The sequence below is a fragment of the Xenopus laevis genome, chromosome 4L, assembly GCF_017654675.1.
Source record: "Xenopus laevis strain J_2021 chromosome 4L, Xenopus_laevis_v10.1, whole genome shotgun sequence".
NCBI lineage: Eukaryota > Metazoa > Chordata > Amphibia > Anura > Pipidae > Xenopus > Xenopus laevis.
The window spans coordinates 124603709-124619169 of NC_054377.1; the positions used below are offsets into that span (position 1 = coordinate 124603709).

Consider the following 15461-nt stretch of genomic DNA (forward strand, 5'->3'; position numbering starts at 1 on the left):
GCTTAAATAGGGAGGCCTCGCTGTGCTGAAAGAAGTGTGAGGAGCAGTTGCTGGTAAAGCTCCCGTAGTGAAAGGGAGTGCAAACAAGCACAGTTGGACCTGGATGTGACATGAGACATGATTTCTTGCCTGTGGGTGGAATTTCCCTAAAGTGAATAAGAAACAAATGATTCTCTGTGGCCCAGGCCTAGATGATGAGGAAGTGTAAGGTGAAGTTATACTGCCCTGACTTTTAACTCTCTCTACTCCATAACCTTTATCTTCTTAGAACTAAACTGGATTTTTTATGAAAGCTGTGTTTTACACAGTGTAAGTAAATAAGAAATATACTCACTTCTGTAATTGTATGTGAATGCATTAGAAGTTGTATATAAAGTAATTCTTGGAGCTGCCCCTTGTGACAGCAAGCCTTTCTAGCATAAGAACATCTCATGTGGAGTCTCCATTGCTGCCCAATGTCATATCCAAGTGCCACTGGCAACCGCAAACACTAAGCACTATGGGAGCTGTAATTTACAATAAGACTTCAGAATTGCTAAAAGTTCCCTAAAGTTGGCATCACATGGGCACCTGACTAATTGTCCAATACCTGTGGCCCCGGCTCATTTTCCAGTCACCAGCTGTTCTAAATGAAAACAGATTCTGGTTAAACATGTGGGGTAAGTCATCTAGACCACAGAGCTTGCAAGGAGTCAGTCCAGGGCAATAGCATGTCCAGCCACTGTCGAACTGGGCCGCCAGTGGCCCACCCAAAAACCTTAGACCAGGGGCCCACTCTCAGTAATATTCTTCATCTCTTCAATCAACCTCCATTCTCCTAATTTGTTTTCTTTACAAACTATAATTATTCCATCTATTTAGCCTCTTTGTTCTCATAGAAATAGGGAATAACCATGAAACAGGCCAAAAGTTCACAGCATGACGGGCCACTGACACCTGGGCCCACCGGGAGTTTTCCTGGTATCCCTGTGGGCCAGTCCGACACTGTGTCCAGCATTTGAAGGATAAGATCAGGGACATCACATTTGAGTATTAAAGTTTCCTGTGTACCATAAACACAATTAATGGGGTGGTTCACCTTTAAGATAATCTTTTAGTATGTTATAGCATGGCTAATTCTAAGCAGCTTTTCAACTGGTCTTAATTTTGTCCCTTTTCACTGACCCCATCTTAAAAAAAAAAAACACGTTCTATAAGGTTACGTGATTACTAATCTTTTTTAATTTAAACCTTAGCAACTAGAATGCTGCATTTACATACTGGAAAACTGCTGAATAGAAAGCTAAATAAAAACTACAAAATAACTAAAAGCCAAGTTGCAAATGGTCTCAGAATTTCATTCTGTACATCATACTAAGTTGATTTACACAACCCCATTAAATTAACAGTAAAAGTATTGTTACTTTATCATCTTTCTATTCAGCCCCTCTATTCATATTCCAGTCTCTTATTTAAATCAATGCATGGTTGCTAGAGTAATTTCCACCCTAGCAACCAGATTTGCTTAAAATGCAACTTTCTGAATAAAAAGCTAAAATAACAAAAACCTTAAATAAAAAAAAAAAAAAAAAGAAAACCAATTGCAAATTGTCTCAGAATATCACTCTACATCATACTAAAAGTTAATTTAAAGGTGAACAACCTCTTTAAGCGCCATAGTACATAAAGGGATTCTTCAGAATGTATCTGTTATCTACTGTGTATCCTGTGCTTGAATGGCTGCCCCCATGGCTACACAGCAACTTGTTTATATAAACTATAGTAGTGTTTCAGAAGCAAACAGCAGTTTTACCAGTGTGGGGCAACACTACATTATATTGTCATTCCTTTAAAACTTTTTTTTGGTGTTACTTTAAGAATACACACATTGCTCCCTACTGTAAGTATAAACTGCAGCACAGACATAAAAGAAACTCAAGCCTTCTTGGCTCCAGCTAGTTACCCCTTTCAGAACCAAGCTCACACCACACGTTCTGTCAAAATAGTTAAATAAACTTTATTTTCTTATGACAACTACAAAATAGGGACCCTCCATCCAGTCTCCAGGCTCCCTTTCCCAGCACCGCCCTCAGGCACTTACAGGAGTACATCAGCTCTGCCTCTCTAGATTTCAAGGCAGATCATCATTAGTAATAGCCTGGGGGCAAGTAGCCAGTACAGGGAACCAAGAGGGTTTGGGGAGGGCCAGGTAGAAAACATCACTAGGATGGGAGATAAAGACCTGACACAGTCAGTGCATCAGAGCCGTCGGGATATGCACTATGCACACTTTTCATCAAGCAGCTTCTCTATGTCTTGCTGGATGTTGAATGTCTCGAAGCGACGGCCGTAACGCTTGTACGGGACCCCATTCTTAGTGATTAAGAACTTCTCGAAGTTCCATGCGATGTCGTTCCTACGCACAGGCGACCAGATGATGCTCTTGGGATCCTGCATGAGGGAAAGGGAGTCATCGCTGGGATACGGAAGCTGCTGCTTCAGGAAAGTAAAGAGTGGGTGCTCCTTTTCTCCATTAACATCAACCTTCTCAAAGAGGGGGAAGTTTGGTTTGAAGTCACCCCCAGGACGGACATGCTGCAAGATGTTCAGAATCTCCTGGTTGCCGCTGTTCTCCTGTGGGGGGATGGAGGGGAGTAAGTGCATCAGAAATAAGAAGTTTCATCACAACTACTTATGAAATATAAAGGTTATGTGTAGCTTGAAGAGTTCATAGGGTGCTAGAGACCCAATTATATGTATATGGCTAGAAATGCTGTAGTTTAGATGCTGAACTTGCTCTACCAGCAGCTGTAGAACAGTAGTGGTCCAGGTCTTGACATTTGTGCACAGAAGCGCACTTAGATTTTGTTAGGAGTGTCAGTGACTCTGCACATGCTCAGTATGCTCCATGCAGCTTAAGGAAGCAAAGTCAGGAGTCATCAGAAATCAAGAGGAGAATGAGGCTCATCTGTCACAGCAGTGGATGGTATAGGGCTGAATTTTCATTAATTCTGATGCAGAATGCACTAGTTTCTCAGCTGCCATGTAATGCCACTTTAAATCAGACTTATTTACCAATTTGCTGTAAAAATTGGCGAGAGAAAGACACATACAGTATGTTGTGAGTCAGTCCCTAAACTCAGGAATGCAAGGGAGCATCTTTAGAGGTAGATATTTACGGATAAAGGGCAATGTGCCAACAATGTGTTTGAGCTTATGTTCTCCTCCGGTGATTCATGCGAGTCACACGGGGCCCATGAAACAGGGACACCATAAGCTGAAGGAACAAAATGGCAATTAATGGTACATGACAGTTTGCAGAAGGCTGATGGCCAGGGTCAAACTGGGAAAATTAGTTGCCCACAATAGATATCCTCTTCCACTGGAAACTAATCTCCTGCAGATGTTTTCCTACCACCAATAATGTAAATCAACAATGGGAAACCATAGACGTTGCTTCATCTTTCCATAGTCCCAGAGTTTTCTTCAGGCGGTTGTGCATCTCTAATAAAATTAGACACAAGCTGCACCTGCCTGCTCCCCAGTGGACTTTTAGTTTCATTTAAAACGTGCCCAAACCTGTTCCTGCTGCCTGTTATTTGCATTAGTGAAATTGGCCATCTCTCTTATTAAAGGAGAAGGAAAGCTACAGATTGCCAATAAATTAGCCACACCATTTCAATATAGAATACTCTATTTGTTTTCTAAAACTGTTTTTACCATACAGGAGTAAACAGCCACAGAACATCTCTCTATTTATTTAAAGGAAGCTGCTGCCATATTAGTTTGGTGTAAGACAAATTCCCCTGATGGGCTCTCCTCCTGCCTCATGTTCTCTGCACAGAATACAGCAGGGAGAAGGTAGAGAGGAGGGTGCTGTAGGTTTGATCAAGGAGAGAAGAAAAATCTGAATCGCATATGTAAACACAGAAGCAAGAAACGTGGACTCAAGCGGGGGGACTTAACAGCGGCACAGTGTATGTTAGTGGGTGTTTTTACAAAGACCTTTTTAATGCAGCTTAGTTTTAATCTTTTTCTTCTTTAAAGGGATACTGGCATGGGAAAACATGTTTTTTTTTCAAAACGCATCAGTTAATAAGTGCTACTCCAGCAGACTTCTGCACTGAAATACGTTTCTCAAAAGAGCAAACAATTTTTTTTTTTTTTTTAATTCAATTTTGAAATCTGACATGGGCTAGACATTTTGTCAGTTTCCCAGCTGCCCCAGTCATGTGACTTGTACCTGCACTTTAGGATGGAACTGCTTTCTGGCAGGCTGTTTCTTCTACTTAGTGTAACTGAATCAGTCTCAGTGAGACTTGGCCTTTACTATTAAGTGCGGTTCTAAAGGTGGCCATAGATGCACAGATAATATCGTACGAAACGAATTTTCGTCCGATATTCGTTGCATGTATGGTGGAAAAGGAGCCGACCGATATCGGCAGACTTGTCGATCGGGCTGGACGGAAAATTTTGAACGGGTGCCTTTGAAGGGACCCAAACATCGGCCATTGTTAGTGCTGAATCGTCAGATACAGGAAGAATTCTATTGTTTCTTCCCGTATATCTACCGATTCAGCTCTACACGTGTGTATTGAAACAAACAATCTTTCTTGGAAAGATCTTTTCCAAGAAAAACCGTAATTGTTACGTCTATGGCCACCTTTAGATCTACCAGGCAGTTGTTATCTTGTGTTAGGGAGCCGTTATCTGGTTACCTTCCCATTGTTCTGTTGTTAGACTGCTGGGGGGTAGGGGAGATATCACTCAAACTTGCAGTACAGCAGTAAAGAGTGACTGAAGTTTATCAGAGCACAAGTCACATGACTGGGGCAGCTGGGAAATTGACAAAATGTCCAGCCCCATGTCAGATTTCAAAATTGAATATAAAAAAAATCTGTTTGTTCTTTTGAGAAATGGATTTCAGTGCAGAATTCTGCTGGTGTAGCACTATTAACTGATGTGTTATTTTAAACATGTTTTCCCATGACCGTATCACTTTTAAGGCCAGTGACTGCATGTCTGGCTGAAACTCACACAGGGATATGAGGCAAGATGGGAAGCAGGTTGGGCTGTCCCAAATGATTCTGGAGGGGAGAGAATGGATTGGGAATTACCAAACAGCCCAATCATATGGGGGAAACCACGGACAGACACAAGGAAGTGGCAGGAAGAAAAGTGGCCCAGTAACTGCAGGTACAGGGAAAGAGTCCCAGCTGGGAAATGGTGACCTTCCAATCAGGCCCGGACTGGCAATCTGTGGGTTCTGGCAAATGCCAGAGGGGCTGCTATAAGGTCCCATAGAAAGTCAGTATTTAGTGGGCTGGTGGGGGCTGTTTGGGCCTCTGTGTGGGCTGAGTGGGCCTCTGTGTACCTGAAATGCCAGGGCCTATTTTCATTCTCAGTCCGGACCTGCTTCCAATATGGAGATAACTGAGCATTTCTTGTATTGTTCCTGGAATAAGGCTCCCACTACACGGCCCCATCTCACTCACCTGGTGTCCAAACTGGTTACAGGGAAAGGCGAGGACCTGCAGCCCGCGGGAGCCATACATGTCCTGAAGCCTGCTCATCTGGGTATAATCCCGGATGGTTGTGCCTCAGAGCGACGCCACATTCTCAATGAGAAGCACGCGACCCTTGTACTGGGACAGAGCCGTGTTCTCCCCACTGGTGAGGAGCCGAGCAGAGAACTCGTGAACAGTACGCGAAACCATAGCTGAAAGCGTGTGGAGAGAAGGAGTGGAGCTGTGGGACATTTATTAGACACTTGGACTGGGCGGAGCTACTGCTGGGTGAGCCCATTCACAGGGAGGGGTGGGGGATGCTGAGGTCTGTGCTTCGGAGTTTTACACAAGTAAAGCGTATTAAGAAATTTTGAGAGAACTTGTATTTTGAGAGAGCTTTTGTTCTGAGAGGGATAAGTGACATAACGAGAAGAGTGAACATTTAATGTAAGAATGAATGAGTTTCTCGAATGTCTGAGCTGTAGATGATTCTCACAGTAAGAAGCAGGGTGTGTTTTGGCGGGTTTCAGACACATTTGATCAGGTGACTGATGTCTACCCGTGTGTTGCTGGGGTTTAGTAGTTATGAGTTGTATTGCAAGTTACAGCTCCTACAGTTTAGCTGCAATAAAACAGACTATGGGGAAGAGAGAGAGAGAGGGGGTTCACCCAATTACTTTCTTTTTTCTGTCAGTGACCATTTTTTAAAATATTGAAATGTAAATCTATTTTTTCACTTTTCTAAAACAGCTCTAGGAAGGGGGGGGTCGCCGACACTGTAAACTGTTCTAAATGGATACATTTAGGGCTATTCCACACGGGGAGATAGCGACGCGTTTGCGGTCGCGGCGACAAAGCGCCGCGACAGTCGCCGCGACCGGCGCAGGCGACAGTTTTGTATGGGCGCCTATGTAAAAACGCCTGTGCTAACCACACGAGGCGATGCGCTTTCAACAGTCGCCTGAAAAGCCTGGCGAGGCATTTTCAGGCGACTGTTGAAAAGCGCATCGCCTCGTGTGGTTAGCACAGGCGTTTTTACATAGGCGCCCATTCAAAACTGTCGCCTGCGAAGCGCCGCGACCGCAAACGCGTCGCTATCTCCCCGTGTGGAATAGCCCTTAGTTGATACATTTCTTATCTTTGTCCCTGCTGAGCAGAATCTCTGGGTTTCATTACAGGCAGCTGTTAGAACTGATACAATAGTTGCTAATACTCCAGAGATGCTGCTGAGAAATGTATCAACTAAATGTTGCAAAATTGTAGCAGTTTAGAATCTGCACCTGAATTACTGAGCTGCCAGACTGAAACACCAGAGACTCCATATTTTTTTTACCGGTTTTCTAAAAGTCTAAGATTAAAGTTGCAAAGTCTGAAAACTCAACTAAAAAGGTGCTTGGAAGGTGAACAACCCCTTTAAATGTCAGGGCTCTGCTAACAGTAGTTTCACTTCACCTTACTGCTTGGTTCCACTCCCACACAGCTTCCTCCTCTACTGGGCTGGGCCAAGAGGAAATCATGTGTTTCTCACTTCAATAAGTTGCATGTCATGTAAGTGTTTGGCAGGCATTGGAAACCAAAAAACGTGTTTGCAGTGCATGCTGGGAGCGATGGTTGAAAGGAGGAAGTAAGTGGAATTCACTGACTGCTGGTTTCTGAGGGTTACCTGTCTGACTCATACAAACTGCTTTTTCCCCGTGTTAGGGCAGAGACACGCTCAGATTTGGGGAGATTTAGTCGCCCGACGACAAATCGCCTCTTCTTCAGCGACTAATCTCCCTGAACTGCCTTCCCGCTAGCTAGAATGTAAATCTCCGGAGGGATGGCACTCTGAACGCTTCGTTTTCCGAAGTTGTTCGAAGTTGCCTCACAAGGAAACTTTGGGAGACTTCGGAAAACAAAGCGTTCTGAGTGCCATCCCGCCTGTGATTTACATTCTAGCCGGCAGGAAGCAGTTCAGGGAGATTAGTCGCTGAAGAAGAATCGATTAGACTAAATCTCCCCCAATTCTGAGCGTGTCTCTGCCCTTATATGAACTATAGTAGTGTTTCTGAAGCAAACAGATCCGTTTTACCAGTGCAGGGCAACACAACATGATATTTTCATTACTTTAAAATACTGTTAAAAGGAACAGTAACACCAAAAAATTTAAGTGTTTTAAAGTAATGAAAATATCATGTACTGTTGCCCTGCACTGCTAAATCTGATGTGTTTACTTCAGAAACACTACTATAGTTCATATAAACAAGCTGCTGTGGAGCAATGGCCAAATTGAAAAAAGTCTATATGGCACAGGTTAAATAGTGGATAACAGATAACACCATAATGTCCTCCAGATCTTATCTGCTGTGTAAACTGAGCCTTTTCTCCTTTGAATGGCTGCCCCCATTGCTACACAGCAGCTTATTTATATAAACAATTGTAGCATTTCTGAAGCAAACACAGCAGTTTTACCAGTGCAGGGCAACACTGCATTATATTTTTATTACTTTAAAACACTTTCATTTTTTGATGTTACTGTTCCTTTAACAAACTTGACTAGGGACCAATGCACCCCAGCAACCAGGCAGAGGTTTGAATGAGAAACTGGAGGAGAGCAATAAAAAAAGTTACAATTACCTAACAGTATATTTTTCCAAACTAATTCTCTGCCAGGAGAAAGCTTAATCACGCTATCTTGCAACTTGTAGTTGCAAAGTGCCGACTCATTCTGGACTCAGCAGTTTAGAACAAAGGAGTTCATAAGAGCTCCCCAAGGCTAATTACACTATCTGTGAAATATACATGACATGCAATTGATCTGGCCACAGATGTTTCAGATACACAGTGTTTGCATTTGTATTCAACCCTCCTTGTATTTTTCCACCCCTTTGGTTAGAAATCCTGGAATTAAACTTGATTTACACTAAACGCAGCCCCAGAATCAACCAGGAGCCATTCCATCTGTCCATGTGCAGCTGACTTCAAGTGCCGAAACCACCTCATGTGCCTGTACCCAGACAGTGGTTACTGGTGCAGCCAAAGAAGAAAGCTAATGCCAGCGTTCGGGTTGATTCTGGGGCGGCACTTTTCCACAGGTCAAGATCAGCCCCGTGTGGCATTAACCTTAAAGGGATCCTGTCATCGGAAAACATGTTTTTTTCAAAACGCATCAGTTAATAGTGCTACTCCAGCAGAATTCTGCACTGAAATCCATTTCTCAAAAGAGCAAACAGATTTTTTTATATTCAATTTTGAAATCTGACATGGGGCTAGACATTTTGTCAATTTCCCAGCTGCCCCTGGTCATGTGACTTGTGCCTGAACTTTAGGAGAGAAATGCTTTCTGGCAGGCTGCTGTTTTTCCTTCACAATGTAACTGAATGTGTCTCAGTGAGACATGGGATTTTACTATTGAGTGCTGTTCTTAGATCCACCAGGCAGCTGTTATCTTGTGTTAGGGAGCTGCTATCTGGTTACCTTCCCATTGTTCTTTTGTTTGGCTGCTGGGGGGGGGGAAAGGGAGGGGGGTGATATCACTCCAACTTGCAGTACAGCAGTAAAGAGTGACTGAAGTTTATCAGAGCACAAGTCACATGACTGGGGGCAGCTGGGAAATTGACAATATGTCTAGCCCCATGTCAGATTTCAAAATTGAATATAAAAAAATTTGTTTGCTCTTTTGAGAAATGGATTTCAATGCAGAATTCTGCTGGAGCAGCACTATTAACTGATTCATTTTGAAATTTTTTTTTCCCATGACAGTATCCCTTTAAAGAGAAAATGCACAAAAATGTACACAAAAAATACAATAATTGATCTCCTTTATAAATATTAAAAATGATGTATTTTTGATTTGAGATGTGCTGAATTCAGGATTTTCAGCTGAATCCCATCACATTTTGCTATCCTAATGCCCAATGCTAAGACAAACCCCATCCAAACCTATCATCGTGCACATGGGTGTGTCCCAACATGGCCCCAGCACCAGGTATTCAATCTCAGTGCGGGGGGCAGAGTATTTGTGAGGGCAGAGACACACGTGGAGATTTGGAGAGATTTAATCGCCTCTTCTTCGGGGGACTAATCTCCCCAAACTGCCTTCTCGACGGCTAGAATATAAATCGCCGGCGCAATGGCACTCGGAGCGCTTCGTTTTCTGAAGTTGACTCGGACTTCGGAAAACGAAGCACTCAGAGTGCAATCCCGCCAACGATTTTCGATTCTAGCTGGCAGGAAGGCAGTTCGGGAGATTAGTCGCCCAAAGAAGAGGCAATTTGTCGCCGGGTGACTAATCTCGACTACTTTTCTGGTATCCCGTGGGTACCCGACCCACTGCAGGACTTCAATCAAAACTTTATCATCTGATACTAATTTGATCAGCAGATAAGAAGAAGGAATCATGCCTTCAGATAAAGACAATATCATGTTAAATAATTATTGGGACAGTTAAAGGACCAGTAATGCCATAAAGTGATTAACTTCCTCCAGAATCTACAACTTTTTCTTGGCAACAAATATTCTATTTTATCTGAGAGAGATTTTCATTCTATTTTCATTCTATAGTTCTGTAGAAAGCCACAATTTTTCCTGTTTAGCTATGTGTGTAAGAACGATAAGCCATTGTGTTTTCCACAGTTTATCTGTTATCTGCTCTATATATATGTGTGCCCTGTAGCTCAATAACTTACATAGATGCACTCATGGCTACACCGCAGCTCATTTAGATAAACTATTGTAAGGATTCTGGAGTAAATACACAATTAGTAATGGTAACAGGGCATTATATTTAAATACGTGCAATCCCTTTCATTTTTTAGTGTTACTGGTCCTTTAAAGGATAAGTAAACCTTAAAAATGAGTGAATGTAAAATTGATGAGGGGGCTATTCTTAGCACTTTTGCAATGTACATTCATTATTTATTAATTCTGAGATATTAAAGGATACATGTACTGTTAATATGAATGACGTTTATTACAACAGAGCCACCTGCTTGTTTGGTTTTAACCAGTCTGACTGCCAAGTAGTCAAGGAAGTTATCAGGAGAAAGAAAGTGGCTGCTCTGATGTTCTTCTGCCTCAGAAAAAAAAAAAAAATTGAAACCTTTCTCACATCTTTCCCAACCAGAAGAACATCAGAGCAGCCTCTTTCTTTATCCTGATAACTTCCTTGACTACTTGGTGGTCAGACTGGTTAAAACTGACCAGCAGGTGGTGCTGTTGAAATAAATGTTATTCATATTAACAGTAAATGTATCCTTTAATATCTTGGAATTAAAAAATAAATAAATAATGAATGCACATTACTAAAGTGCTTAGAATAACTACCTCATCAATTTTACATTCACTAATTTATCCTTTAAATAAACAGAACAAGTTCTCAGTTCTAGAATTAGGCTTACAGAAGGGCTGGGTAGGTAGATGCACTAAGCAGTTTCTGACTGTGCCGTTTCCAGTGGAAATCATGATGTACTCTCATTTACAAGAGCAAGTGCAGTCGTGCTAGTTTACTCTTCCCAGCGGTGAGTTACTCATTAAACCCCACTACTTGCATCAAAATGTTCTCTTCACACTTCCTTGTGGCACTCGGCACCGCTCAATCCTTTTTCGCCTTCTGTTCCAAATCAGGCACTGCTGCACCTATTGCAACTGTCACTTCCTGACCAGCAGTAGCCTTAGGAATCCCATCATGCCCAGCGTCAGCAGCCACAACGCACTTGCACCTATAGAACCTGACACAAACCTCACTCACATGCCCAGAAATGACGCCAGACAAACCTCTGCAAAAATGTGTCCTATGTGCAACAAAATGTGCACACAGTTGAGTTAATCCTGCTGAATCGAAACACACCACTGGAATTGTGGGGGAAATTATGCATTATGGGAAATTGCACTCAAATTTCAGCTTTGCTCACAGCCCTGGTGATCATAAATAAGCCCTTTTATCTAAAATCAGCAAGTTCATATTAGCCCCGACTATGAGACTGATTGCGTCTTGGGTTATTTTTATTTATAGTTCATATAAACAAGCTGCTGTGTAGCAATGGTGGAAATTGAAAAAAAGTCTATATGGCACTGGTTAAACAGTGGATAACAGATAACACCATTATGTTCTGCAGAGCTTATCTGCTGTTTAACCTGAGCCTTTTCTCCTTTGAATGGCTGCCCCCATTGCTACACAGCAGCTTATTTATATAAACAATAGTAGTGTTCATGAAGTAAACACACCAGATTTACCAGTGCAGGGCAACACTGCATTATATTTTTATTACTTTAAAACACTTTCATTTTTTGATGTTACTGTTCCTTTAATAGTGATGATTTGGGGGATAATCTTTCAGTAATAATAGTATATTCAGCAAAAAGGCATGGTAATGGGGTACCTCTGTATGTTCAATTATACATGTTTGTGTATTACATTGTCACCCAGCCGTATAATACTATAAGAACAAAGATCATTCGTCCTTTGGTAATATTTCCGATTGTGAATCATTTGTGTGATTTGAATCAAAGTGGGGTTCTGCACATCTTGCTCTTAATTCTGGCAGTCAGCGCTAATATTTGAGACTGACTTATTGTGGAGAATATATTAAACTGTACAGGAACTAGACTGAGGAAGGCTACAGTTGTTTTTGTTGGAAGCCCAAAATTAAAGCCTTCAGCTCTTAGTATTAAATGCAGTTGTTGTGTAAACCTATATGTGTTGTATCAAAATACACTTCACAACCTATTTACTGTGTGTTATGTTTGTTCCTAAGCATCCATGAGATCTGGTGACTGTTAGGTACTGTCGGGTTTGTTTTCTGTTGTAGCTTCCAGACCTGATCCCTGTATCTCCAAGCCAGCTACAGATGTTACAGGCTCAACAATTAACGGGAACAAATGGAAATGTATTAAAAGGTGAATGCATAATTATTTTCATTTTTTTCTAGCAACTAAGGTAGGTATGGCATGTTGTCATTAGGTAAGTTGTCGGTCAAAGACCACTTCTTCCGCTAACAGGAATGCAGGACTTCATTTGGACCACAGGTAACCAATGCCACCAACATCGCTTGCACAACTTAAAATTAAGCTATGAGCCCTGAAAGTCCAACGTTTTGGAATACGTGAAACCGCTTCACAGCATGACATTCCAATTCCAATACATACAGTCTAGATTGGAGCAAAGGCTTCTATAAGCTGAAGTCCAGTACAGCACAAAAAAGGAGGAGGCACACAGGACACATGTTCCAATGTCCTTCACTTGCCCATCTTTAGTGAAACAGACAACCGAACCATGGACAAAAAGGGTTGTGTGCCCCAAAATCTTGTACGCCTAAAAAACCACCAGCTAATCCATATGGGAGCTTTTTCTCTTGCAGAAAGTCCAACACTATAGGCGTCAAGAAAACCGCAGGCACTCCATAAAGAAGAAAAGGCCTGTGGAGTCAGTTAGGATTTTCTGGCTATGAGCATAAAAGATTGGACACAAAAACAATGCTAGTAAAGACAGGAATCGTGAATCTGGATGAAGAAATGGCCCGTAAGACAAAAGCTCCTTTCGGTCTGAAAGTAACTTAAGATCCATCGTCAATATCTACTTACAGGAGAAGGAAAGGCTTGGTGCACTTTGGGTGCCAAATGTTAGCCACCCCAAGTGATTGTATTTATTTACCTGAAACCCTGGGCGGGTGCTCCGATCAACAAAAAAACTGCAACGGCCCGGGCTTATACCAGTACCACAGAGCGATCGTCTTCCGGCTTCTTCAAATTTCCCGGGGCAGACGCATGCACAGTTGAACGAAATAGCCGACTTTTTAGTTAAAGTTCGGCTTTATGTTCTACTGCGCAGCCGCGCGAAGGAAGATCCCTCTGTGGTGCTCACTGGCTCCCTGCTGATAGGAGCACCAGCCCGGGGTTTCATGTAAGTAAATACAATCACTTGGGGGTACCTTAAGGGGCAGTATGAAATAGCTTGAACTCCTCCATGAGGATCTTTTTAGCAGTTATGGAATCAATTGCACCCTAAAGCCACAAACTCCTTTAAACCCACTCCTGTGACGTTGGGATCCTCGTAACAGGCAAAATGTGTTCTCCTTGCCAAATACCTCCCTACATCCTTGAGGCTGGCATATGTTGTGATGATGAACCAGATCATGGGCAAAAAAAAAAGCTTCTCTTGTTGAAGTGTATAAAGTCACTACTAAAGCATACTTCTTGCCTTCCCTTGTAAAAAAAAAAAACCCAAAAAAACTACTGTTCAGAGACTCAAGTCACCCCTCACCTCAACTGCAGATAAGAAATGTTCCTTTTATGTGCAAACCACCAATCCAAGAGCGACCTAGTTAAAACGCACCATGTCTGTACGTTTGACCATCTATACTTTTTACTGGGTAAGAAAAGATCTTTGATTCTGCATATTTAGGATCGTCCTCAGAAATTCAGAAAGACCGTATTAACTGCATGTTTAAAATCCAACCCAACATGTTTACTCTCAACCCCTCGGATGTTGCTATTGGTTGTCTCAGAGCAGGTTTTTATTTTTGAATTCCAGGCTTGAAGGCATAAAAGGAGGCTAAGATTTCAGTTTTTCAGAAGTGTTGTTCACAGTCTCACTGTATATTCGTATACTGCTGAGATGACAATAAAGTTTACTTTGACTTGAGGACCCTTTAAGGTTTATTTATGTTGGCAAGTTCAATTTAGAATTGCCCTGTTTTTTCCCCAGAATTCCTGGTATTTTTAGAGGATATAGACAGATCTGCTTTCAATGCCAAAAACATTTACAAATCTTTAGAATCAATGTTAAGTGTTCCATTTATGTTTTCTGGAAAGCTGCTTAAAAATTATATTTCATCAAGAAAAAAAAAGTTTGTATAGAGGACCTATAAAATGAATGGTGCAGAAAACAAAACATTTATTGGGCTATCATGAAAATCTACTGTATGCGTCATCATATTGAAATAATACATTTTCTACATATAATTCAGAATTCTAACTCTTTTCTGAACTGTTACTATTCCCAACCCCCCTCTCAGCATCTGTCTCTCTTCGTTCTTTCAAAGTGCGGTATATATGAGTCTGATTTAGATTGACAATTATGTCTAATATAGCCTTAGAGAGTATTAAGAGCTCAGTATTAAGAGCTCACTCTTAAAGGACAAAAAAAGTCTAAAATAGAATAAGGCTAGAAATGCTGTATTTTCTATACTAAACATAAGCATGAACTTACTGCACCACAAGCCTAATCAAACAAATGATTTATGCTTTCAAAGTTGGCCACAGGGGGCTGTCATTTTGTTAAACATCTTTGTAAGACCAAGACTCTGCACATGCTCAGTGTGGTCTGGGCTTCTTAGGGATCATAAATTATCAAAAGAGCACCAGTCAAATAATATCTGCCAGAAGCCAATACAGCAAGACTGATTAATAATCAGAATATACAGAATGCACTGGGTCCTGTGTTGTCACGTAATCTAATGTGGATTTTATAGTTTTTGTATTGTTTAAAGGACATGTAAACCACCATAAAAATGTAATCAGTGAACGGCCTCTTTTAAATCTTTAGATAACTGCCACTCTGGTTGTTAACAGGTTAACAGTAAGGATGTATGATCCCACTCACTGATGCATAATCCCCTTCACTCGTGCATAATCCCGCTCATGTATAATCCGTCATAATCCTGCTCAATCATATGCATAATATCACGCATGCATGTAATCCCACTCACATGCATAATCCCACTAATTCATGTATGAGTGAGTGGGATTATGCATATGAGTGAGTGGGATTATTCATACAAGCGAGTGGGATTATGCATATGAGTGAGATTATGCATACAAGTATGAGTGGGATTACATGTACATGGGTGGGATTACAAGTATGAATTGGATTATGCATATGAGTGATCAGGATTATGCATATGAGTGAGTGGGATTACATGTAGGAGGGAGTAGGATTACACATACTTGCTAATAAAAAAAGAAAAACTTCTGAGCAAGGTCTCTTTCATTAAAGAA

General features: G+C 41.5%; 1 protein-coding gene across 1 annotated transcript; it reads right to left on the bottom strand.

Moving 5' to 3' along the window:
- Positions 1-1976: 1976 nt before the first annotated feature.
- Positions 1977-5765, bottom strand: gpx1.L (glutathione peroxidase 1 L homeolog). The gene is made up of 2 exons (NM_001095866.2): positions 5475-5765; positions 1977-2613 (listed from the first exon to the last, which is right to left on the bottom strand). Exons 1-2 carry the CDS (start codon positions 5736-5738, stop codon positions 2260-2262), a joined length of 618 nt encoding a protein of 205 aa, NP_001089335.2. The 5' UTR covers positions 5739-5765; the 3' UTR covers positions 1977-2259.
- Between the last annotated feature and the right edge of the window lie 9696 nt (positions 5766-15461).